The 25,000-nt window shown below is 48.1% G+C and overlaps 1 protein-coding gene across 1 annotated transcript in view; it reads right to left on the bottom strand.

The window, feature by feature from the left end:
- Positions 1–25,000, bottom strand: part of unc5a (unc-5 netrin receptor A) — a 140,045-nt gene that overhangs the window by 15,846 nt on the left and 99,199 nt on the right. The window contains exons 6-10 of the mRNA XM_076292872.1: positions 19,957–20,121; positions 8,293–8,481; positions 6,986–7,297; positions 4,932–5,019; positions 3,721–3,889 (exon numbers count right to left, since the gene is read on the bottom strand). Coding sequence (XP_076148987.1) covers positions 3,721–3,889; positions 4,932–5,019; positions 6,986–7,297; positions 8,293–8,481; positions 19,957–20,121 — 923 coding nt within the window. The remainder of the gene's footprint in view (positions 1–3,720; positions 3,890–4,931; positions 5,020–6,985; positions 7,298–8,292; positions 8,482–19,956; positions 20,122–25,000) is intronic.

Raw genomic sequence — 25,000 nt, forward strand, 5'->3', positions numbered from 1 at the left:
TATCATACCATATAATATCATATAATAACATATATTAGCATATAATATCATACCATACAATATCATATAATATCATATAATATCATACCATATAATATCATATAATAGCATATAATACCATACCATATAATAGCATATAATATCATACCATATAATATCATATAATAGCATATAATACCATACCATATAATAGCATATAATATCATACCATATAATATCATATAATATCATATAATAGCATATAATATCATACCATATAATAGCATATAATAGCATATAATATTATACTATATAATACCATATAATATCATATAATAACATATAATATCATACCATATAATAGCATATTTTTCACAACCAATCCCATACAGTGTTCATTAATAGTGTTAGAAAAGACAGAATATAATAGAATCAAATCAAATCTTTAAATGTCCACTGACGTGGAAATTTAAATTGAAAAACAAAAATCAAATATGTTCAGCCAAGTGCTTGGCTAGCCATGGTTTCAGGCTATGAAAGAGAATAACTGTTTTTATTTATTATTTTCTTTTAAGCAACCACACTCTTCCAATATATTGGTCTGTATATCAAATGAAACACAGTACAGTGTAGTGCAGTAACGTAGGGCAGTAGCGTAGTGTAGTGAGGACATATATTCAATTAGAGTCTGTGTCCTCTGGGGCTGTTGACCCTGGCATTGATCATGCAGCGCTTTAACCAGAGTGCTTTCAGTGCTATTTGCATTGCAGAGGTGTGCGGTCATCAGATAGGTCACCTGGAGAGGTTGAGTGGGTCAGGAGTATAGCTTCATAGAGCATGTTCGCTCATTCACCGACTCCAAATTAAATCGTTTCATTTGCATTCATTCATACCCTTGTCGCATACTCATTTATCTCTTCATAGAAAATAAATGAGTCCTTTTGTGGTCATTTGTCTAAGGCGGTATTACACCGCACCCAAAGGTCATTTTAATCCACTTCTTCATACATGCTAGCATCTGGGCACATCTCTGTATGGCCCTGGCCAGTCAAATACAAACATAGCAGTGTTACACACATACAAACACCCATAGCAGTGTTACACACATACAAACACCCATAGCAGTGTTACACACATACAAACACCCAGTCACACAAAAAACGTACATATGCACTCGCTCACTCACTCACATCCCTGTCTCAAAAAAAACTATGTTCTAAAACTGTTATCAAAAAACAAGTACAATTTATGAAACAATAACCCACAGTTCATTTAAGCACAGACAACGGTGAACAGACTGTTACAGAGAATATGAGCTTGTCTGGTAAATTGTTGACAGGTCAGATATGATGAATTTATGATATCTGTTTCACAGTCTCTGGGGCTGTTAATTAGGAGATGTGGCCAGACTGTAAAACAAGTTTAAAATGAAACTGATAGTGATTCACGGCCAATCCACTTGGACTCAGACACTCAATACCATAAATGACTTATTAATCAATTAGTTCCCCAATAGGTTCATTCACCTCTCAATAATTGCCCAGAGATTAAATAATTTCAGGTTTTTCTGATCTTAGTAGTTTTGCATTTTGTGTAATCTCAGCAGGACAGAGATAAGGAGAAAAAAGAGAGAGAGAGAGCGTGTGTGAGGGAGAGAGAGAGAGTGAGAGGGAGAGAGAGAGAGTGAGAGGGAGAGAGAGGAGAGAGAGGGGGAGGGAGAGACAGAGAGAGAGAGAGAGAGAGAAAGAGAGACAGAGAGAGCATGAGTTAGGGAGAGAGAGAGAAATGTCATATTATCATGAGGTTACTAAGAAGTGCAGAGCTCCTTTATATCCCAAAGGGAATCCTTGGTGTGCTCACCACTACACATGCAGGAATCATCAGCAGAGCTAAATGAAGGAGCTGGAGACGGGTGGCGCCGTTTAGGTGGAATGGGAGACATTCCTGCAGCGTTTGATGGCCTCTCATCATCACCCAACATCAGACGCACATTCAAACATGGCCTCCTAGCTTGAATTTAATTGGGACTGCGGAAAAAGGCGGATACCCGCTGGTAGGCTGCGTCCCTTAAAGAAGATTCGCTTCAAAGAGATTTACATTTACTTCCTTTTGGCCCTCCACCCCTCTCCACCCCCCACCCTTTACCCCCGTTATCCAATCAGCTACTGTAAAACATTCCCACAGCCATGCCCCCGGGGATCCTTAGCCAGGAAATTAAATCCCGTGATCAATAAAATCAGCCACTATCTTCATCAATGAAATTAGCATCGACACGAGCCATTTACTGCCCCGCCACAATGAAGTCTCATTTCATTTTATTTTTGGCAGCACGGCATATTATTTATTTATTTCCGCCTCAACAACCCCCCCCCCCACCCCAGCACCACAAACGCCTCGGTTCAATTGTCATCACGTTCAATATCAACAAACAAACAGAGCTTGTGTTTCGTCTCACGCGCGCCACTCGAGCCACGCCGCTGTTCTGATTTTTCCCGGCCAATATGCATTTATCATCGCCACCGCTCCACATTAATTAGCTTGGCCCCGACCTGCCACTGCTCCATTCTCCAGGACAAACTTTTATCCCTCCCTTGTTTTCCCCATCTCTCTTTCTTCATCCCTCTCTCTCTCTTTCTTTCCTTTCCTCTCCTCTCTGTGTCTCCTCCCCCCTCACCTGCATGGCCTGTCCAACCTGCAGGCCTGCAGGCTATATTTGGTCCTGCTGATGATTAAAAGTGGTCGTCTAACCCGGGCGTAAGACAGGCCAATTCATCGTGCAGACGCCCCATCGCTGCCACACCAAGGGGTCTGAATAATTTATGCACAATATCGAACATGAAAGAGGACCTGCGCTGTGCACCCCTCTCCCCATCCCCACCACCCGCCCTGCCTCAACACCCTACTTCCTCCTCCCCACTCAGAGCGGCATCTCGGCCTCACGGTGGACTATTAAACACACGCCGAGCTGCAGTCACAAGCAGGCAAACACACACACACACACACACACACACACACACACACACCAGCGACAGCACAGAGACACAGATATGCGAACAAAGAGGAGACAAATAAAAAAGCACGCCTGCGATTAGGCCATAACAGCAGTTGAGCTTCAGAGAGAGAGAGGGAGAGAGAGAGAGAGAGAGAGAGAGAGAGAGAGAGAGGGAGAGAGAGGGAGAGAGAGAGGGAGAGAGAGAGAGAGAGAGAGAGAGAGAGAGAGAGAGAGAGGGAGAGAGAGGGAGAGAGAGGGAGAGAGAGGGAGAGAGAGAGAGAGAGAGAGAGAGAGAGAGGGAGAGAGAGGGAGAGAGAGAGAAGAGAGAGGGGTAGAGATAGAATACGAGAGAGGGAGAGAGAGGCAGAGAGAGGGAGTGCGTACAATAGGGGATGTTTAGCATTAAGTATTTGCCATGTTTTTTCTTCTTCTTCAGAGTGGCTAAATGGTAATGGAGTAGATTATTTCCACACAAAGCAACACGTCAGCAACTACATAAATATGAAGAGGAAGTAAATTACAGCACAGAGCAGTGAAGTCCCTATAAAGGATGAATGAACTAAGCTGCCCAACCCCTTTATGTGTGGTGTGTGTGTGTGTGTGTGTGTGTGTGAGTGAGTGAGTTATGTGAGTATGTCTGTTCCAATAAGTTGAGTAAGGGGCAAAGGCAGAGGTGAGGTGCTTCCGTGTGCTCTGGTCATCCCCCGGTCAGTTACCCCTGTTACCCCCATCCCTTTCCAGGTCCTCACCTCCCAAGCGCCCTCGTACGTCTGCTTCTTCAGCCGGACGGCCCAGTTCTCGGGGACGGCGTCGGAGCAGTGGTCCATGCTGAGGATCACGGGCCGGGTCAGCATCACGCCGGGCGGCCCGCAGCTCACCACCGGGCCCAGCAGCGTCTGGCCGCCAGCGAGGGGCAGCCTGAGGGGGGCAGCGAGGGGAGAGGAGAGGGTGAGAGGAGGGGTGGACCCTGGCTGAGTGCGGCGATGGATGGCCACTGTCAGGGAGGCCAGTGCTGCTTTTTTTTTTACGAGACCCGCAGCGGCTAAAAGCCCCAGCATCTGTCTTGCCTCACCTAGGCTGTGTTAAACGCACCGGGCCAGCTCCAGCTGTGGAGCACACAGCCAGCCAGATAGCAGGCCAGGGCCAACAACTAAATATGAAGAGCATTAAATACAAACACGCACACACACACACACACGCACAAACACACATACACACACAAACACACATGCACACACAAACACAAGCACAGGCACACACCAACACACACACCAACACACACACACACATGCAGACACACACACACAAACACACATGCACACACACACACAGGCACACAAACACACACACAAACACACATGCACACACAAACACACAAACACACAGGCACACAAACACACACACAAACACACATGCACACACAAACATACATGCACACACAAACACAGGCACACAAACACAAGCACAGGCACACACCAACACACACATGCAGACACACGCACACATACATGCACACAAAGGTTTGCCATCAACCTTGAGCTGCACTGCAACCTGCTGAGACGCAGGACAACCAGCGCGTTCACTTCTCTCTGGCAGTGATTTGTTTGCTGCCGCTACAGATCAGACTCCTCGTACCTCCTCCTCGAAACTCCCCCCTTCCCTCTCTCTCTCACACACACACACACACACACACACACACACACACACACACACACACACACACACACACACACACACACACACACACACACACACACACACACTCTTTCATTCTTCTCTTTTCCCCTCGGCGCCCGCCCGCTGACAGAGCTGCCTAAGCCAGGGGAAACCAAATGCTTCAGACTGCTTCTATCAGCGTCTGCTTCCTCGGGCCTGGATCCCTGTGCGCTCCGATTCTTTGGTGACACGGAGGACGGACGGGGGGGGGTTACAAAAGTTACAACACAGAATGGGGACCCACCTTAAATCTTCCTTCTTCTGAACAGTCAGATAGATCTCGTAGATCTTCCCTCTCGGGATGGCCTCAGGAGGGATGAGCAGACTGATTCCTGATGCAAACGACAAGGAGAGGGAGAGAGGGACAGAGGGAGAGAGGGACAGAGGGAGAGAAAAGAGAGAAAGAGTCACTGTCTTTTGTTTTGTTCCTGCGTGTGTTCCTGTGTGTGGTTCAACTCTTCCCCAGGCGCATGTTAGTCCAGAGAGTGGATCCATGTGCCCACATGTCCCACACGTGTCCAAAAACAAAATGGCCTCCAACGGCAAGGTCACAGAGCCGCCCCTGCATGCTGCATCGCCACATCTGCATTGCACACCCTCGCCCCCACCCTGCCACACACCCACATGCGCACACACACACACACACACACACAAACCCCACAGTGAACAATTACCAGAGACAAAAGGCACACAGGGAGTTGCCATCACGGGAAACACAGTCTTTACAAACTCATCCACAAACAGTAGGAAGGGGAGAGGGCCGCTGTCTGCTTACTGTTCAAACTCTCACTAATGAGAACTGGAGTCAGTGGCATTAAGTATTGTGACGTTTCTGTGCTTATTACCCTCGTGAGGGTACAGAGGGAGTGTAAGCAGTGATGGGGGAGGGAGAAAGAGAGAGAGAGAGAGAGAGAGAGAGAGAGAGAGAGAGAGAGAGAGAGAGAGAGAGAGAGAGAGAAAGAGAGGCTGGGCTGTTAGTTCATTTTGTTTATGTACTTAATAATTTAATAGTAATACCCCTTCTGCTTAATTAAACAGCTGCAAATGGTATCTGGAGATATGGCCAATTTCACAAGAGTTCATAAAGGCTTTAATTATGCATCATACTGTATATAGTTCATTATATTTATTAATTACATACTTATTATGCAAATTCACATCAATTATATGTATTACTCCTTAAACTCATTCCACTTGAACAATGTATATAAACATAGATGAAATAGAAACCATATATCAGCAGATGTACTACTATATCTATTTGCTCTCGTAATAATTATTCTGACATGTGATCCCAGATCCATCATTTTCACCAAACTTTAGCTGTTGCCACTGAACCAAGACGGTACTGAAGGTACTTAGACAAATTCATCTGATGAAGACACCCCCCCCCCACCCCACCCCCACCACTACTACTGCCGTTTTGCACTTGCTGTGACCTGGACTCATTTTCAGCATGGCAGCATGATGATGGTCTCCCAGCCGACGCGGAGAGAAGTGGATGGAGGAGAGAGGAGCTAATTGGTTTGAACGCAGTGTCCTTGGAGTGGATCGTGTTGCCGTCTCTGGGACTGTGCATATCATTTGGCCCCAGCCCTGGGAGCTCAGCTCTTGCATCACTTGGCAAGACAGCCTGTACTCCAGCTCATCAGGCAAAAAAAAAACCCACACACATTCAATGGAACAGGGGGAACTGCTAATAGGTCTTAATTTGCGGCAATACCACAGAGGCCGTCACCTGTGTGTGTGTGTGTGTGTGTGTGTGTGTGTGTGTGTGTGTGTGTGTGTGTGTACGCCTCCTCCTTGTCATTTCATCTCAGCAGCACGACCAGATATCGGCAGCTGTCGGCCTCTGATAGGCTCTTAAGTCCAACAGATAGAGCCGCCCCGGATTATGTCGCCGCTGGATCGGACGCTTTCATCTTCAAATCCCTACTATCGGTGCGGCCCCATTTCTCCCAGGTGGCCCAGGTGATCTCCACGTGCGGCGAGCTCAGTGCACTCAGTGTTCCGCAACAAAACCACCACACATTTGAAGCATTGCTTACACGCAACTCCCACCTCTAACCCCCCCCACCCCTCCCCCGCAACAAAACCACCACACAACAAAACCACCACACATTTGAAGCATTGCTTACACACAACTTCCGCCAGTGCCTGCCTTTGTGGATAGGAAATCAAAAAATACTGACTAATGTTTGGGAGGGTGAGTTGGCCCAAAAAACACATAGTCCAGCACCTAAGACTGCCCCCAACCCCACACATCCCCGCTCCCTGCAAATCACTAAACTTACTGACCTGTGTTTGGGAGTGTTAGTCGGCCTCCCAGGAAGTTGAACGTGCCGTAGGAGGTGTTGGCGGCGTCGCGGGGCAGCGTTTTGAAGTAGGTCTGCGTGGACAGGCGGCTCATGAAGTCGTCGGGGTCGGCGGGCAGCTTGCCGTTGTGCAGCGTGTGCGAGCCGTTGGGCAGTGGCTCCAGGAGGGGCCCGTTGCCCATGGAGAACTTGCCCATGGTTGCCATGGTGGCGTCGTGCCGCGAGCGCAGGGTGCCCTGGTAGCTGGTGGTGGTGGTGGTCAGGTCCGGATGGATGGTCAGCAAGTGGGAGTTCTCTGCGGACAGAGGCGGGGGGTGGGGGGGTGGGGGGGGGTTGCCAAAACAAGTGGGTTGTGTTGAGAGATTCGAAATCAATAGCCTGCCTCGGTGAGACTTCAGTTGCACAGCACACATTAAACATTAAATCTGCACCGAGAATACACACATCCACACACTAAGCCGCACAAAGGACCCCATACACACACACACACACACACATACAGTACAAAGAGAGGTGGAAAGAAAAAAAAGAAAAACACGACCTCATGAGCAAATCAATTCTTTTTCGTTCTCTTTAGTAACCACAATCAATTTCAAACTGAGTCTCAGGAAGGCTTAGCAGTCACCACTTTAAAGCCTTTTTCATGCTGTTTAACATTGATGGAAAGCTCCAAATCTAGACGGCCACAGCCCCCGTAGTCTCCCTATGTGCTCCCTCGACACATTGTGATTCCATGAATTGTATTTGAAATCAGGTGCGCACATCAAATCAGTAGCACGCTGAGAGAGGAAATGTTCTGAGGGGCTAAAAAAGGGAGAGAAGTCAGAACTATAAAGCAGGCCATCACTGCCGCACACTCTGAGCAAAAAAAGAAAAAAAGAAGTTTGACTTTGAGAACTAGTCACTCAGATCTTTCTCTCAGTTTGCCGATGTCGATTTTAACTTCATAAAGCCAACTACTGCAGCGTGAACTTTAACACATTCCCTTTGCACACAAAACAACAACTCCAACAACAACACAACACAAGACAACAACTAACACAAAAACAAGCACAATGGACACAGCACATGGCTACATGGTGTCCACCTCAGACAACTACTGGCAGTGTGATAGCACTACACTAGTGGACATATTACAGGACAGCCATAACCAGGACAATCTAATCACAACAACAACAACAACAACAACAAGAGCCAGGAGCACAAGACGCATGGCGTGTGATGGGTGGTAAAAGGGAAGAGGGAGCGGAAGCCTACTGCTGCGGGGCGGCCTGTGTGGAGCCCACACACCTGGCTTGGCGGGCTTGACGCCCATGGGCTGGAAGCCAGTGGTGAGGATGGACGAGTCGGCCACGTCGGCGTCCAGGCCGCCCTTCCGTCGCCGGTACACCAGCACCACCACGATGAGCAGCAGCGTCAGACACAGCGCCACCGCCACCATGCCCACGTAGAGCGCCACGTCCTCTGCTCCAGACGCCGCTGCAGAGAGAGAGAGAGAGAGAGAGGAAGAGAGAGAGAGAGGGAGGGAGGGAGGGAGGGAGGGAGAGAGAGAGGGAGAGATAGAGAGCGAGAGAGAGAGATAGAGAGAGAGAGGGAGGGAGGGAGAGAGAGGGAGAGATAGAGAGAGCGAAAGAGAGAGGGAAAAGAGGGAAGAGACGGGGAGAGACGAGGGGAGAGAGAGAGAGAGAGAGAGAGGGGAGAAAGGGTGGAAGAGGGAGACAGGGGGGAAGAGAGAGTGAGAGAGAGAGAGAAAGAGAGAGAGAGAGAGGAGAGAGAGAGAGAGAGGAGAGAGAGAGAGAGTGTGAAAAAGTGGGTGGGAGAGGGCGATAGGGAGGCAGACAGATAAAACGTCAGGGGGAAAGAGGGGAAGGGAGGTAGAGAGAGAAAAGAGATAAAGAGTGAAGGGAAGAGTAGGAGGGAGAGATTAAGGTGGGCAACGGGGGAAGAGAGAGATAAACAGGAGAGAGGGAGGGAGGGAAGAAGAAGGGAAGAGAGGAAGGGAAAAAGGCAAAAATAGAAGAAAGGGGGGAGGGAGGAGAGAAAGAAAAAGAGAGAAAGGATTTAGACACTTTCCATTGTAGGCAATAGGCTACTGGGAGGAAATGATAAGAGGTTCCTCCCTCAACTTCGGCAAAGTTCTCCTCTACTGGTTGCCTTCAGCCAAACAATTAGACAATGCAGTCCTCCCCCTTACCTGGCTCTGGTGGAAATTGATGTGCTGCCTTTTTCCGCCATCTTTTTTTATTTTTTTTAATTTAAGATGCTGTTTATTCAGTAGGAGACTTTTTTGCAGTGCTGGTTTGGCAGCTAGCTGCGTCAGCACTCGTTTCGCCTCACAATTTAACTACACACAGAATTGAAAGACACGTACACCCCAGAGGAAGAGGGGGGGGGGGGGGGTTAGGGGTAACAGGAAGAAAGGGAAAAAAACAACAAACAAAACACTAGCATCCCTTATGAAACCATAACCCATTTTGTGTTTTTTATTTTTTTACTTCCAACCCACAGAGTCAATGTCTGGGTACCTGAAGAATAGCCCTGTCAGAAATCAAACAGTTAATCGGCGCTGCCAGCCGGGAATTGGATTTGCCATGCTTGTCTCCTCGGTGCCAATGCGTTTGGGTGGCGGAGGTGGTAGCCGGCGGCATTAGATAGAGAGTGGTGCTAGTTTGGGGGGGACTTGGCCATGCCGTGGCACGGAGGCGGACTCATGCTTATTCAACATGCCACCGTGGGATTGCTCCGGGAGCGGGTGACTGATGTGACAGTGCCAGGGCTGCCAAGCGTCGGGGCACATAGAGGGCCACATGGCCGCCGTGCCTCCCAAGGCTGACCCACATGTGGCTCCACTCTGCTCTGCGTCTGCTGGGCTGCGGGACACAAAAACCAACCCAGTGTGTGTCTGTGTGTGTTTCAGAAAACCAACCCAGTGTGTGTCTGTGTGTGTTTCATAAAAAAACAACCCAGTGTGTGTCTGTGTGTGTTTCAGAAAACCAACCCAGTGTGTGTCTGTTCAGCGGATAGACGCGTGTGCATGTAAAGGATAAGGGCCTATAGCCAAAGTCCTTTTAGGCAAGTCCCTCCACTCGGTGGCCATATGGCAACGCTTTTTGGGCACTTGTCGGGCATCCATTTCGGCAGAAATGCGCGTGCGCAAGGCTTCACGACACCAATCTTGCTCCAGCGGCGAGATCACAACACATGATTGGCACGATGTCTTCACAACACACCATATGATTGGCTCAATGTATTCACATCACACCACATGATTGGCTCAATGTATTCACATGTCGATGTTTTGCCGAGGAAAGGGTGTGATATGTGTAGTAACGGCCATATTGGCGTGACAAACTAGCCCCATGCATTTCTATGGAGGATTTTTTGAGTGCTGTGTCTCCTCATTACAAGGAAGTCTCTGCTATAGCCTAGAGTCATGTACTGCATATATAGCCTAGAGTCATGTGTTGCATATCTAGAAAAACCCACCTGAATTCATAGACAGTGCACATACTCACACAGATGCTCACATACACACAGAAATATTTCAGCAAATCAGACATATGCATGTATGAAATGCATGTGCACTGAAAATCAAGCACACACACAAACACACACACACACACACACACACACACACACACACACACACACATACAAACACACACATACATATGCACACACACATATGCACACACACAGGAACACAGAAGCATATCAGTCCCTCCTACATGTGCATATAGATCTTACACTAAACACACACACACACACACAACACACCCACACACACACTCACACAAGCAAACTCAGAGAGCATGGAGCGTGATGGGAGAGTACACACCAACCAGATTGAGAGAGCTGCATCAGCAGCCAGAGACAATAGCCTGTGTGTCTGGGCACCTGGGAACCTCTCAAGCAGACAGGAGCAGCGATGGAGTCCCAGTCATGTGAAGACCTTGTATCAACACCAATGAGCGTGTGAGTTTTCTCTAAACAGTCACAGTGAAAAAGGTGTGTTTGGGCTTGTATGAGTTTGAGTGTGTGTGAGTGTGTGTGTGTGTGTGTGTGTGTGTGTGTAAGTATGTCTCGTGAATGTGTGTACCTGCGCATCAGTGCATTTGTATGAGTGTGTGTGTGAGAGAGAGAGAGAGAGAGAGAGTGAGTGCATGCGTTAATGTGTGTGTGTGCAGGAACCAGAAAGTGTCAGCAGTCTGCAAAGTGTTGTTTTCTCTCACGCCTATCCACCCAGCGCTTGTGTCGCTTAAACACTCCGTCTCATCGTGCGCTGCTGTGACTACTGCTCTTCTGACAAAAATCACACTGAGAGTTCCAGCTGCTGCCCTTCTGACTGCTGTTATGGCAGCTTCTGTGCTAATAGTCAATCCTGCTCTTAATCTCTCAAACTCAAACATTGGCTTTTGGACGTCGCTCGCATTAAGCACCTCCCTCATCAGGGAGCGCACGTAAACACGATCACTGGTCAGTGCGCCCATTGATTAGTTTGTGTAATTTGGTATAATCTCTGTGAATCAATTCCGTGCCGAGTGACCGATACCATAAGGCCAGGGGATGAACGTGACGGCTCAATGAGGCGGAGGAGGCCAAGCGTTTCATGCCCGATTCCTTTTGGAATTTATGGCTTTGTCGATAGAATATGATACAGGGAGTCTGGGGACAGGCGGGTACACACACACACGCCTGGTCCCATCGTCGCCGAATGGCATCCCATCAAAACGATGCCATGACACTTTGTCAATGACTGAATGACGGCGACAATGCAAACAGGGCCTGGTGTGTGTGTGCGCATTGACGTCGCGTTAAGTGTGTCTTTTGTAGGTGACATCCGTGCGGCATAAGAGAGGACTTATGGCCTCCCGTAAAAAAGAAAACAGGGAGCTGCTGTCGCCTGGCTGACGGGGATGGTGAGAGCGTTGTTATGGAGATGCTGTCTGGACAGGGTGCAAGTAAGGACAAGCTGAGCGGTGCGCAAGCAGAAGTGGATTGAGGGGAGGGAGGGAGGGAGGGAGAGAAATAAGGTTTCATTTCAGTGGAGATCCTTGGGGTTTACAACTCTGAATCAGAGCTGTGATGGCGTGGGCGCACACACACACACACACACACACACACACACACACACACACACACACACACACGGAGAGAGAGCTAATGAAAGTGTGGCATCCACCTGTACAATAAAACGGGAGTATGGCTGAAAGTAGCCTCTCCGGAGCCTGGTTATGGGCTGCACTGCGAGGGGGAGATCATCATCTCTGCTGGCTCCCGTAAACACACTTTCATAAACAGAGGGCGGCATTTGATTTTTTCTTTATTCCTTTTTGCCAGGGCAGAGGAGAGGCACTTGGGTGACCTTCCAGTCTGTGGTTCAATGATTCAATAACAGACAGACACACAGACACACAGACACACACACACACACACACACACACACGACTGACAGCGCCCTTTGTGGAAGTCCCCTCACCTCTCCAGTCCTCTCCTGGCTCTTTGTTCTGAGTGTTATCTCCTTGAGCTTATCAGAGCATCACTAACTTGAGTTTTTATCAGGGCCAGCAGGTGCCACGCCGCAACGATCCTTGGCGCCGACTCTTGCCCTCCCCAGGCACCTCGGCCCCTTGGCCACAACCATCGATTTTCATGCAGACGGCCAATAAGTGAAAGGACGTCGATCACAGTTTAATTGACACAGTTAATCAGGTCTTATAATTGGATGGATTCAACCTTTTTTTCCCTCCTCTTTACCCAAGTAGAGCTGGGTATTGCATCCTGCACTGCACTCGATATCTCTCCTCCACCTGGTGCAGAGGCGCGAACGAGGGGGGTGGGGGGGTGTTGCGGGGCAGGGTGGGGTGAGGCGGTGGTGGCCAGAGGGGAGGAGGGTTAGCCTCGGGTTTAAAACATCTTTCTAGCCGCTCTGCTCGCGGCAGGGATCAACGTCGGTCTGTTGCTTGCTAGAGGGCTGCCGATTACTCACCGGCATGATGGTGACGTCACCCACTCCTCCGTTACCCACCCACCCACTCGCGCTCACACTCGTGCTAACGCTAACGCGCCGGCTGGAGAATCAGACACCCCTCCCCTCCGCACACTCCCAGCCTGACTGCCTCATCCTCACAGCTCAGTAGGGGATCGAGGCGGAGAGTCTGGGGGTGTGTGTGTCTGTGGGGGTGGTTATGTGGTGGGGTTCAAAGGCAGCAGGGGGCCTCTCACTTGCCTTAAGGAGGTGCGAAGCTCGCTGAGGAATGACGTCTCTGTTTTCCAGGGCGGCGAGATCTCACATGTCATCAGTCTTGTCAAACTAATGATAGAGCGTGCGCCGTTTACATTTGACCGGCGTCGGTAGAAATAAATATCAGCACACGTTGATACATGTGCGGCTGCGCATGTATAAGTGTGTGTGCGCATGTGAATGTCTATGTGTGTGTATACCTTTAAGTGTGTGTGCGTGTGTGTGCGTGTGTGTGTGTGTGTGGAGAGAGAGGGAACATGTCCACTAACTGCTGCTCTGGCCACTATGGGCTCTCTCCTGCGCTGATAAATACAGAGAAGCTCGGGGTCCCTCGCTTAGTGTCCACAGGTATTTATTATGGAGCCGGGGTGATATTTCATCTCATGGCCGTTCGCAGGCACACCTTTTACAAAGATGAATAACTTGCGCAGATACTAAGGTCATGGTAATATGGCCACTAAAATCCTCAATGTGAACGTGACCATTACTGTCCGGAACAACGCAATCGGTTCATCTCACTGGATGGCCACAGCGAAACGTGAGCCCGGAAAAAAACAGCAAGCCCTCCCCACTTCCTACAAGATGGAACAAAAAATACTAACGGAAACACAAACGGAGCTTTGCTGTGAAACACACACCACTAAAAACTGTCAACTGACTCTGAAACACTACTACATAGAGGATACGGTGACCAGGCAGCTGCATGCTTACAGGTTAGAATTATGATTTCAATTAGCTCAAATAAGCGTTTATCTACAAAGAGCTTTAAAAAAATGATGTGCTTTTAAAGGTGTTCATTAGCTCCATCGCACAAATTGAGACCCTCTAATCATGGGTGTTGCTTTCATGTTCTGCTACACCTCTAAATGGAACGCCATCATGCAGACTGCACGCCACCCCACACCTGGCACCGGGTAAAGGACGGGAGGCTGGCTGTGAGCCAAGTGATTCATTATTTCCTCACACACACACACACACACACACACAGACACACAGAGCTCACAGGGGTTTTCAACATTGTACAGTACTTATTTAAATTTTCGTTGCACCAGAAGATAGTGTGAGCTCATAAATATGTGGCTGGAATAAAAAGCCATTTGGCTTCCGATCTGCTTCCCACAACTCAACAACCTTCAGTCCCTCTGGACGTCACAGCCAAAAACAGTACTTCCTGTCAGGGCCTCCGCCACAAAACCAGGAAGCATTTAGAGATTGTCGCTCACAGAAGAGACAGTAGCCATTACCGGGGATGCTCTTTGGGAGAGGGGTGTAATTAATCACTGCGAGCATAATTCAGAAGAAAAGCGCCTCACCCTAGAGCACTGGTGATACCTTAACCCTCCAAAGACAAAAGGAAAGAGGTGTGTGTGTGTGTGTGTGTGTGTGGTGTGTGTGTGTGTGTGTGTGTGTGTGTGTGTGTGTGTGTGTGTGGTGGGGGGCTTTCTGTCGGCATCCCACGAAAGTTTCCGGATAATTAGCCCCAAAACATACAGCCCAGGAGCTGCTGACTAACCCAAAGCGGGTGAGGCGATGACTCCACTCGGCTTATTACCATTCATCATGGGCCATTGTGTACGGAATCGCATCTGCCGGGAACAGATTGGGACAGAAAAGTTGAGAGTGGGCAGCATCTCGTGGCGTGCCGACTCACTCACAGGCTCTCTCTCTACGTTTGTCTCTCCTGGAATGTGCGTTAGTCATGGTGTTTTGTTTCTGGGTTTGTGTGTTTATGGGTGGTTTTATGAGAGTCTATACTCGGAGAGTCTATACTCTGAGTGACTATATGCGAGTCAAAAGATCTTTGTGTGTGTGTGTGTGTGTGTGTGCGCGTGCATGGGCGTGCATGCATATTGTGGATTTGTTTATATGTGTGCATTTTTGTGTGTGTGTTTATAGTGTATATGTGTGTGTATGTGTGCATGTGGCGCCGAGGGGGGGGGGGGGCACTTGGCTGAAGACACCCCTGAGGCGTTGAGTGGCTGGTGACCTTTGTGGTGGGGCAGTGAAGAGTAAATGTGCGTGCATGCATACACACACACACACACACACACACACACACACACTCAGTCTCTCTGCCAGCCTGCCTGCTCCATGGTTGGCGCACATATGGCACGCACTGGTGACCTCCGACCCCAAACACACGGTCAGGATTTGTCTGGCCACGCAGTTACATGGAGCCGCATTAATATTCCTCCGTTGATAAGGATGCGCCGGAATGCTTATTCGAATGGAAATCAAAATATCATTCCTTTGATCCTTGGGCGGGCAAGAAGGCTGTAGTGTGGGGGAGAGGGGTGGGTGTGTGTGTGTGTGTGTGTGTGAGAGAGCCCATGTGTGTGTGTGTGTGTCTGCGCACACACTCTCCTTTTGATGTCCATCTGCTTGGCCGAGCACCCCGCCGAGCCAATGTCCCCAAGGCCGCCATAATGTGGACCGCACTCCCTATAATTCCCACAATATGGACCAATTAATGACACACTGACTGCGGCCGCACACTTCTTGGACACACCAGAGGACTCCGAAGAATAGAGGGAAGAAAAGAGGGAAAAAAGTGGGAGGCTTCTCTGCCACTCTCAATTTATTGGTCTGTCTCTATTCTTTCCTCTCTTTCTCTCCCTCGCTGGTCTCCTCTGCAACCCTCTTGCTGTCCAGTGTTATTTTGGTGCCGAGTGCGCTAGCGCTGCAACGCGTGCTGGTCGATAACCCAAACTCTTTTTTCATTCAGCACAAACCCAGGGAGGGATGCTGTGCTATTCACAGACCACCAACCAACCCACCCACTGCCTGCTCCTGTCCAACGGGGTGAGAGTGGGGAGGTTCAGCAACATAAACAATTAATCAGACTCCAGTGCAGTCTGGACTGAGACTCAGAACTCACAAAATGCACCCAGCTCACACGACCGACTCACTGAGACAGAGAGAGAATGAGACAGAGAGAGAAACAGAGAGAGAGAGAAAGAGAGAATGGGATAAACACCCAATTGAAGCCTTACATACAGAATTTTGCAAAAACATCCTTAAAGGAGAATTCCGGTGTGATATTGACCTAAAGTGTGTTGAAACATACCGAGTGTGAACGTTCAATAGGGTTGCCTTGGCATCGGCCTAGCCATGCAAATAAATCACTGTTTTACACCATTTACGAGGCTCAATGTATCTCCACACTTCATTGGTAGACTTCCGAGGGCCCTGACATTTAAAACGAGACATTGAGAACTTTGAAAAAGCACTGGTGGTAGTTTACTTACAAGACGATTTATACAGACAGTATCTTCACAAAGTTTAGCGTTTGCAGCCATCTTGAATTTAGTCACGATAAGTCGAGCGACGAGTATGAATGATAAAAAATTATTCTGTGGAAATGCATGGATTCCAGTTGCTGCTACTGGAAGAAACTGGAATCCATGCATTTCCACAGAATTCCTTTTGGAATCTGATCCCTTATCATACCTGTTCATTCTTACTCGTCGCTCGACTTATTGTGACTAAATTCAAGATGGCTGCAAACGCTAAACTTCGTGAAGAATCTTGGAATACGCCCGCTTGACAACGGGAGGGATAGAACTAACGACTGGCCTTTGGCCATAGCAACCATCCATTTAGAACTAGTAACGGCAGTTTGTCCTGCAAGTTGAGAAATTAGTTGATATGTGTCGGAAGAAATGAGTTCTACAAACAAGATAGTTTTAGCGATTAAAACGTTAAAATTGTAACAGGAAATTAAACTTACAAGGTTTAAAAGGCCCTCCGCTTCGCGTCGGGGCCGTTTTACAACCTCGACCGTGCATTAACTTCTGTGAACAGACCACCGTGTCGTCCATTATTCCTTACTTATTGAATATCATACATGTTATTATTACTATCATTAACATTATTACTGCTGTTTATTTTACTGTTAATGCATTTGCAATATTGTACAATGCAGTTATGCCAGTTTAGCTCATTAAATTGAACTGAATTGAGAGAGAGCGAGAGAGAGAGAGAGAGACAGAGAATAGGAGAGAATAGAGAGCTCCACTATGACGATGTGAGGCTACTCCCACTCTACCTTGTGCTGTGTGTTTGCATGATGGATCCAGGCCTTACCAGCAGATCAAACGGACTCCATTATCAGCCCCTACCCCACGGTGGCCAGAGCTGGCCCCCACTGACACCTCATCCAGAGTTTTCTGCGTGTTACTCGGGTTTCACATGTTGGGTCAAGCCCATAGATAAAACATCACATAGAGAACACGACTGAACCCCCCCCCCCCCCACACACACACAGACACACCACCATCTCATCCCTTAACACACTTGCAGTACACTGATCAATATTATCAATGCTTAATTTAGTAGGCCTATTAATAAATACATACCCAGTAATGGGACAATATATCAAAAACTACACATTTTGTAAAATCTTAACCAAGATAACTTTCCAGACTCTCGGGAAACATAATGGATGGCTATGGAAGATTGGTCAAATCTAGCAAGTAGGAAAGTTTAAGTGAATGACGTGAAAGTGAAAGTAAGACATTCGAAAGGCCAACGAAAGTTAAGGTTGCTTCTGGTAGTACAAATACTTTCACCACAAAAACTGGTGCTCTAAATATTTAAATTTCAATTTATTGAATACATATACATTACACATGTATCATGGCGCTTTACAGAATGTAGGCAATCAGAGAAAAAAGGAAAGAAAGAAAGAAAAGAAAAGAAAGAGAGAGGCCCATGGGTAAAAGGGGTGAGGAAAAACTCCCTAGAATTGGAGATACATTTAGGAAGAAACCTCAAGCAGATCCAAATAGCGATTCTGTTGTCTTTGAAAGGTTCTCTTATTGATGCATTGAACTGCAATTTGGACACCTGCTTTTACAAGGCGCAAGTATTTAGGCGCAGAATAGACGTGCGCTTTCAGGAGCAGTCTTTGTACATACCGCGGAATACATAATTAGGCGCCATTTACTCTTCCCCTCCCATCTTTTTACGCTAAACTCCCACTTTCCCCTGGATCCTCCCATGAATGCATATGCATAACATGACAAATGCAATCTGCCACTTTCAGCTCCCGCGACAGGCAGTTTGCGCTTTAACATGATTGCGGCCTGTTTGTACATACCTCGCAATGATTTTACACGCACATTGCGAAACAAATACGCCTGAAGTGGGCGCAAAAGCGTTAGTACATCTGGCCCTGTATCTCTGTATTAGATACTAACCTTATGACAAGACTGGCTATTTACAGTGTCTTGTGTGGGGCATTTGAATTCGCCATGACTAACATTAAATATGTAAAACATTTGTTCAATTATACATTATGCATAAAGGATGAACTACAGTAAAATGATCATTAATTCATTATTTCATTACAGAGTCCCTTGTAATATGGATATAACATCATACAGTGTGGTTGTGCATATACATTTTTTAACAATCTGTACTGATTCCTATTATCAGGATACTAACAAGTTCTAGAGCACAGAATGCAATCTACTCCCTCGAGTTCCATGACTGTCTGTGATTATATTATGTATTACAGTTAAATTGCATGGGAATTAATGGAACTGATGACTGACTGGCATATGCTGAATTAGAACTAATGATCAGGGGGCCTGATTATGAACTAGAGACCTTAATGGGAAGGAAACGTTTCCAGATAAAGTTTCCAGATAAGTTTTTCCAGTTAAAATTATGGATAAACTTCATGTTGATAAACTGGATACAAAAAGTAAAAGTACACCAACATCTCAATAGGCTGTGAATACACTATGTGCGCCTGTGGGAGCATTTGGTGCAATCATGCTACATCTGCAGAATAGCACATCTGCAGCATACAGTAGCATCAGCTATTGTATGTTATTGAGCAAGTAACACCCTAAGACCACAGTAACAACTGATCATACACTGGGAGCCTGAGATTAGAGCAGAAGTGCTGGGTGGTAATGATTATCCCCTAAGGGTACAGATAGACACCACCCACCACACCAAGAAGACTGAAACCACACAATTTTCCATCTCAAGACATTTCGAAGATAAAAAATGGAAATAATTAAAAAAAGCGGCCATGCCATGTCAGTCGCCAAGGAAACCATTCCACTCTATGACGAGTGTGAGTATGTGAGTGCCCATACATGTGGTTGTACATGAACGATATATATTTATATATAAAATCAAACGAGTATATATACTTATACTATATACTATACTTATTTTGTATATTTGTACTGTATAAGCCTCAAGACCACATGGTTCTCGATTTGAAGATATTTCAAGAGAAAAATAAATTAAATAATCACCTCCTTGAAGAGAACCAAGTCAGTGGTCACCAAGGAAACCATTCCACTCTATGAATGGCGTGTGTAGGTACTGTAAATGCCTGTGCATGTGGCGGCACATAAACTTTACATATTTTATACGGTACATACACAGTCCAGTACTTAGATAATTAATGCATGTGTCACCTACATGAGCCCTTTTATGAATACTTACACATATAGTCGCATGGAAATGTGTGGAAATGTTTGTAAGCGTACAGTAAGCGTGTGTGTGAGCATGTGTGTGTGAGTGTGTGTGTGTGAGCGTGAGCGTGTGAGAGTGTGAGTGTGAGTGTAAGCGTGTGTGAGTGTGAGTGTGTGTGTGTGTGTGTGTGTGTGTGTGTGTGTGTGTGTGTGTGAGAGAGTGTGAGTGTGAGTGTAAGCGTGTGTGAGTGTGTGTGTGTAACTACTCACTCTGCGGGCATTGCTCGCTGGTGCAGTTGAGGGACTGGAGGTCGATGCCCTGGCAGTCCTTGCCGCCGGTGCCGGGCGTGGGCTGGGTGCACTCGCGGCTCCGCCACATCGCGCAGTCGGCCCCACACACCGACCACTTGCTCCACTCGCTCCAGCCACCATCCACTGAGATGGACGGATGGACAGATGAATAGACAGACCGACAGATGATGAAAGAGAGAGAGAGAGAGAGAGAGAGAGAGAGAGAGAGAAAACACTGTCAGATGTGGGGGTCACATAGGTCACAGGCAGATCACAGACAGACTCGGGCAGATTTCCCCGTGTGGCGTTTGGCAACGCTGATGCGTAATGACAGCTGTGTTTACGATGGGGGTAGAGTGTTGCCTTTGTGGTGCCTAACATAAACGCCTATAGTAATCATGGCGACGGGTACACACACACACACAGACAAGACCTGTCAGATGGGCTACATCCTTACACATGCATGTGTAAAAACCTTAACATGAATATACAGTCCAAAAGCACACAAATGGCATCATACACAGAGGCAAACAAGAATACTCTAACAGAGAGATCTACTGTACTTATAGAGATGCATTCAGTCACTCACACACACACTCTCTCTCTGTCTCTCATTCTCTCTCTCTCTCACACACACACACGCACACACACACGCACACACAATTCCCCTTTAAACATCCATAAAGGGATTTCTCCTCACATTCAGCATATTGATGAAGAAGAATATAATCTCCCTGCTCCAAATTTCCTCATTTTCGCTCAGCTGGAAGGAGGTGTTTTTTTAGTTTACGTAACTTAACCACCACGGCACAAAGATCTCTTAGATGCATTCCTCTCTCCATTCTGCGCGGCGGCGTGCTAACAATGAATAGCAGCCAGCCAATGGCATTACTCTTCAGTGGGAGCAATAGGGTCAACAAAACGCCATCCAACCTCCCACTCCCCCCAAAAACACACACACACACACAGACACACACACAGTCCACCTCACACACACACTTGGCTGAGCACACACACACTTGGCTGCACGCATGCGAGCGCACGCACACACACACACACACACACACACACACACACACACAGACACAGAGGCACTGAGCCTTCTGTTGGCTGTTAGCTTATGAGCACAGTATTACAGAGAGGATTGATGCGGGCAGTCTTTCCCATGACCCGAGGTTGCAGGCTGTTGCGCCACGCTGCACAACAAATGGCCATCGCGCAGAGAAAATGGAATTATGTTTGGAACAAGAGTGGGAGAGATGGAGAAAGAAAGAAAGATAGAGAGAGAGAGAGAGAGAGAGAGAGAGAGAGAGAGAGAGAGAGAACGTGTATGAGTGTGCTGGGGTTGCAAGCCGAGCATCAGAGTGTTCTTTCGCAGGGCAAAATAAAAGGAAGCATATTAGGAGGGCAGGGGGAGGCAAAGCAGTGGATCATTTGGGCACAGCGACCGTGCCACGGCAAGTACATTTCCGGACTGTTCCTTCCCTAGCCAAGCTAAGTGAGGACAGATGAGGGCATTTTTTCCCCAGTCTCTCTCTCTCTCTTTCTCCCCCTGACTCCCTCTCTCGCCCCCCGACTCCATCTCTCTCACTCTCTCTCTCTCTCTCTCTCTCTCTCTCTCTCTGTTTTTGGGACAGTGCATAAGTCAGAGCGAGCCCCGGCGAGCACAGGGCTTCACTGGAGGCCATACTGGGAGTGATATTCAGACTGACATGATGGCAGGTTCTAGAAGGTTACCACAGGGCTAATATGAACACGGCCAGTAATGAGCTCTCTAGGGGCACTGGGTCTCTCCCAGGGCAAGGCAGTAAAGAGAGAGAGAGAGAGAGAGAGAGAGAGAGAGAGAGAGAGAGAGAGAGAGAGAGAGGAAGATGGGAAATGGAGAGAGAAAAAGGGAGGATGGAGGATGCATTGAAGCAGGGAGGATGGGGGAGGAAAGACAGAGGGACAGTAAAAAAGGAGAGAGCAAAAGAGAGAAAACAAGAAAAACAGAGGAACAAGAGAGAGAGAGAGAGAGCAAGAGAGAGAGAGAGAGAAAGAAAGAGAGAAAGATAGCAAGAGAGAGAGAGAACAAAAGAGAGAGAAAGAGAGAGAGAGCAAGAGGGAGAGAGAGAGAGAAAGAAAGAATAAGAGAGAGAGCAAGAGGGAGAGAGAGAGGTGAACTAGAGCAGTTTGTTATGAGGCACTGATGACAGTGAGGCTGCATCCCAGGCTCTCTGCTGTCTCTTCCTCTCATCACCAACCCCCTCCTCTTCCTCCCCCCCTCCCTGCCTTCATCAGTGCCAAGCCTTCACAGTGACCAACCCACGTACACGCCCGTGCTACAGGTCACATGGGGTCTGCGTGCGCACTGGTAAATAAAATATAAGCCAGGGACCGGGTTAAGAAGTCGCAAATAGCCGCCTATTTAAAAATAAATTGGCCATAAGTAGGGTTATTATTCACAGTAATGGGGGAAGATACTGAGTCATTTCCTTCTGGCACTTGTCTTTGGATGAATTGTATTTAAATCTGCACAGTGGGTCTAATAAGGCATGTTGAAAAGATTGTGCTTTCATGTACAGTGTGTGTGTGTGTGTGTGTGTGTGTGTATATATCATGTATAGTATGTGTTGGTGTCTGTCTTTGTGTGTAACCAGTGTGTGTTTCCAGTGTTGGTGCATATTTACATATTAGCACACATCTATGTCTATGTGTGTGTCACTTGTATGTATGCTTATGCAATGGTGTGTGCGTGTGTGTGTGTGTGTGTGTGTGTGTGTGTGTGTGTGTGTGTGTGTGTGTGTGTGTGTGTGTGTGTGTGTGTGCTGACACAGCTCTGGTCCCCATTCCAACTGTTACTTTTGGCAGGAGGAGCAGAACCAATCGTGTAATTGTCCTTGCCTGGCATTGAGTGAACCCGTCCGTGGGCCCAGCGAATCATTATGCACGGCTGGGGCCGATTGAATTGGGAATTAGTCCCAGCTGAATACATTATAATATTATCATCATCACACACACACACACACACACACACACATACATAAATACTGACAGACAGACACTGTTCCCACTATCTACATGCTACCGGCCAGGAGAACATAAACAATATGAAATGTATGGCCTTCGTTTCCTTTTTGGTGTTAAAATAGGGTGTTAGCCAGCTATGGCAGCGTCCAGGCAGCCTGAGTAGACCACCCGGAAACAGTGAAGGGAGAGACGCCTGCGCTCGTGGTGTTAAAATAGGGTGTTAGCCAGCTATGGCAGCGTCCAGGCAGCCTGAGTAGACCACCCGGAAACAGTGAAGGGAGAGACGCCTGCGCTCGTGGTGTTAAAATAGGGTGTTAGCCAGCTATGGCAGCGTCCAGGCAGCCTGAGTAGACCACCCGCAAACAGTGAAGGGAGAGACGCCTGCGCTCGTGGTGTTAAAATAGGGTGTTAGCCAGCTATGGCAGCGTCCAGGCAGCCTGAGTAGACCACCCGCAAACAGTGAAGGGAGAGACGCCTGCGCTCGTGGTGTTAAAATAGGGTGTTAGCCAGCTATGGCAGCGTCCAGGCAGCCTGAGTAGACCACCCGGAAACAGTGAAGGGAGAGACGCCTGCGCTCGTGGTGTTAAAATAGGGTGTTAGCCAGCTATGGCAGCGTCCAGGCAGCCTGAGTAGACCACCCGCAAACAGTGAAGGGAGAGACGCCTGCGCTCGTGGTGTTAAAATAGGGTGTTAGCCAGCTATGGCAGCGTCCAGGCAGCCTGAGTAGACCACCCGGAAACAGTGAAGGGAGAGACGCCTGCGCTCGTGGTGTTAAAATAGGGTGTTAGCCAGCTATGGCAGCGTCCAGGCAGCCTGAGTAGACCACCCGGAAACAGTGAAGGGAGAGACGCCTGCGCTCGTGGTGTTAAAATAGGGTGTTAGCCAGCTATGGCAGCGTCCAGGCAGCCTGAGTAGACCACCCGGAAACAGTGAAGGGAGAGACGCCTGCGCTCGTGGTGTTAAAATAGGGTGTTAGCCAGCTATGGCAGCGTCCAGGCAGCCTGAGTAGACCACCCGGAAACAGTGAAGGGAGAGACGCCTGCGCTCTGCACAAGGCCACTACTTGGACTGGATTAGGAGCCCATGAGGTACATTATTTACAAACACCCAATCCTCATGTGGAAGTGGCTGTGAATAAACTGTGGACGCATCCAGGCGAACATCTAAAAAAAAAAGTCTAATGAATTTTATTTAATGAAATATGAAAGTTGGAACAATGTATTCCTCTTTCACACAAAGGAGGAAAAAAGGAAGTGGTGGTGGTGGTGGTGGTGGTGTGTGTGTGTGTGTGTGTGTGTGTGTGTGTGGTGAGTTGACAAATAGGTTGTTATGAGAAAATAAAAAGTATGTAAAAGACATGAATAAAACTAAAACTGAAATGCTAAAAGAAACCATCATCTGGCCTATTTCCAATCGAGCAAATGCAACAGGCGTTCTCTGCAAACCTCTCTCAGAAGTGAAAAACAAAAATTCACCCAATCCAAAGAGTGACCTCTACAACACAAAGCTTTTCCTCCCCCGCAATCCCCCCCCCCCCCACCACTCTTCCTTCAAGAATGTGCCGTCCGGTTTCCAATCATCCTGCACAACAGGTTATGATGGCGGCTGCAGTGGCGGCGGCACTCTTCGGCCAGCCCTGACTTCAATACTAGAACGCAGTGGCAGGCCGGCTCGTGGGCATCTCCTGAAGGACGGGGGCTGGAGCTGAAGGGCGAGCGAGCGAGCGAGCGAGCGCTCTTTACACGGCCGCAGGAGGGCCCATTTGCTGCTCGGCTCCACCGCCGCCACCCTCGGCCACCGTGCGTCCTTGAGCCCAGACGAGAGAGCAGGAGGAGGAGGAGGAGGAGGAGGAGGACGACGAGGAGGAGGAGGAGGGGTGGGGGGGTGCAGTGGAGTGGATGTGGGCAATTACTTTTCAGATCAGCAGGTACGGCCCGAGTCAACACTCGTCCTGCAATCTGGAGGAGCGTCGGCGGAGGGGAGAGGGAAAGGCGGCAGGGAGGGGGTGAGGAGA

This window comes from Alosa pseudoharengus, unplaced genomic scaffold (genome assembly GCF_046254945.1).
Source record: "Alosa pseudoharengus isolate Yale_2024_CS ecotype anadromous, Long Island Sound unplaced genomic scaffold, YU_APseudo_1.1 YU_APseudo_1.1_scf_19, whole genome shotgun sequence".
Lineage (NCBI taxonomy): Eukaryota > Metazoa > Chordata > Actinopteri > Clupeiformes > Clupeidae > Alosa > Alosa pseudoharengus.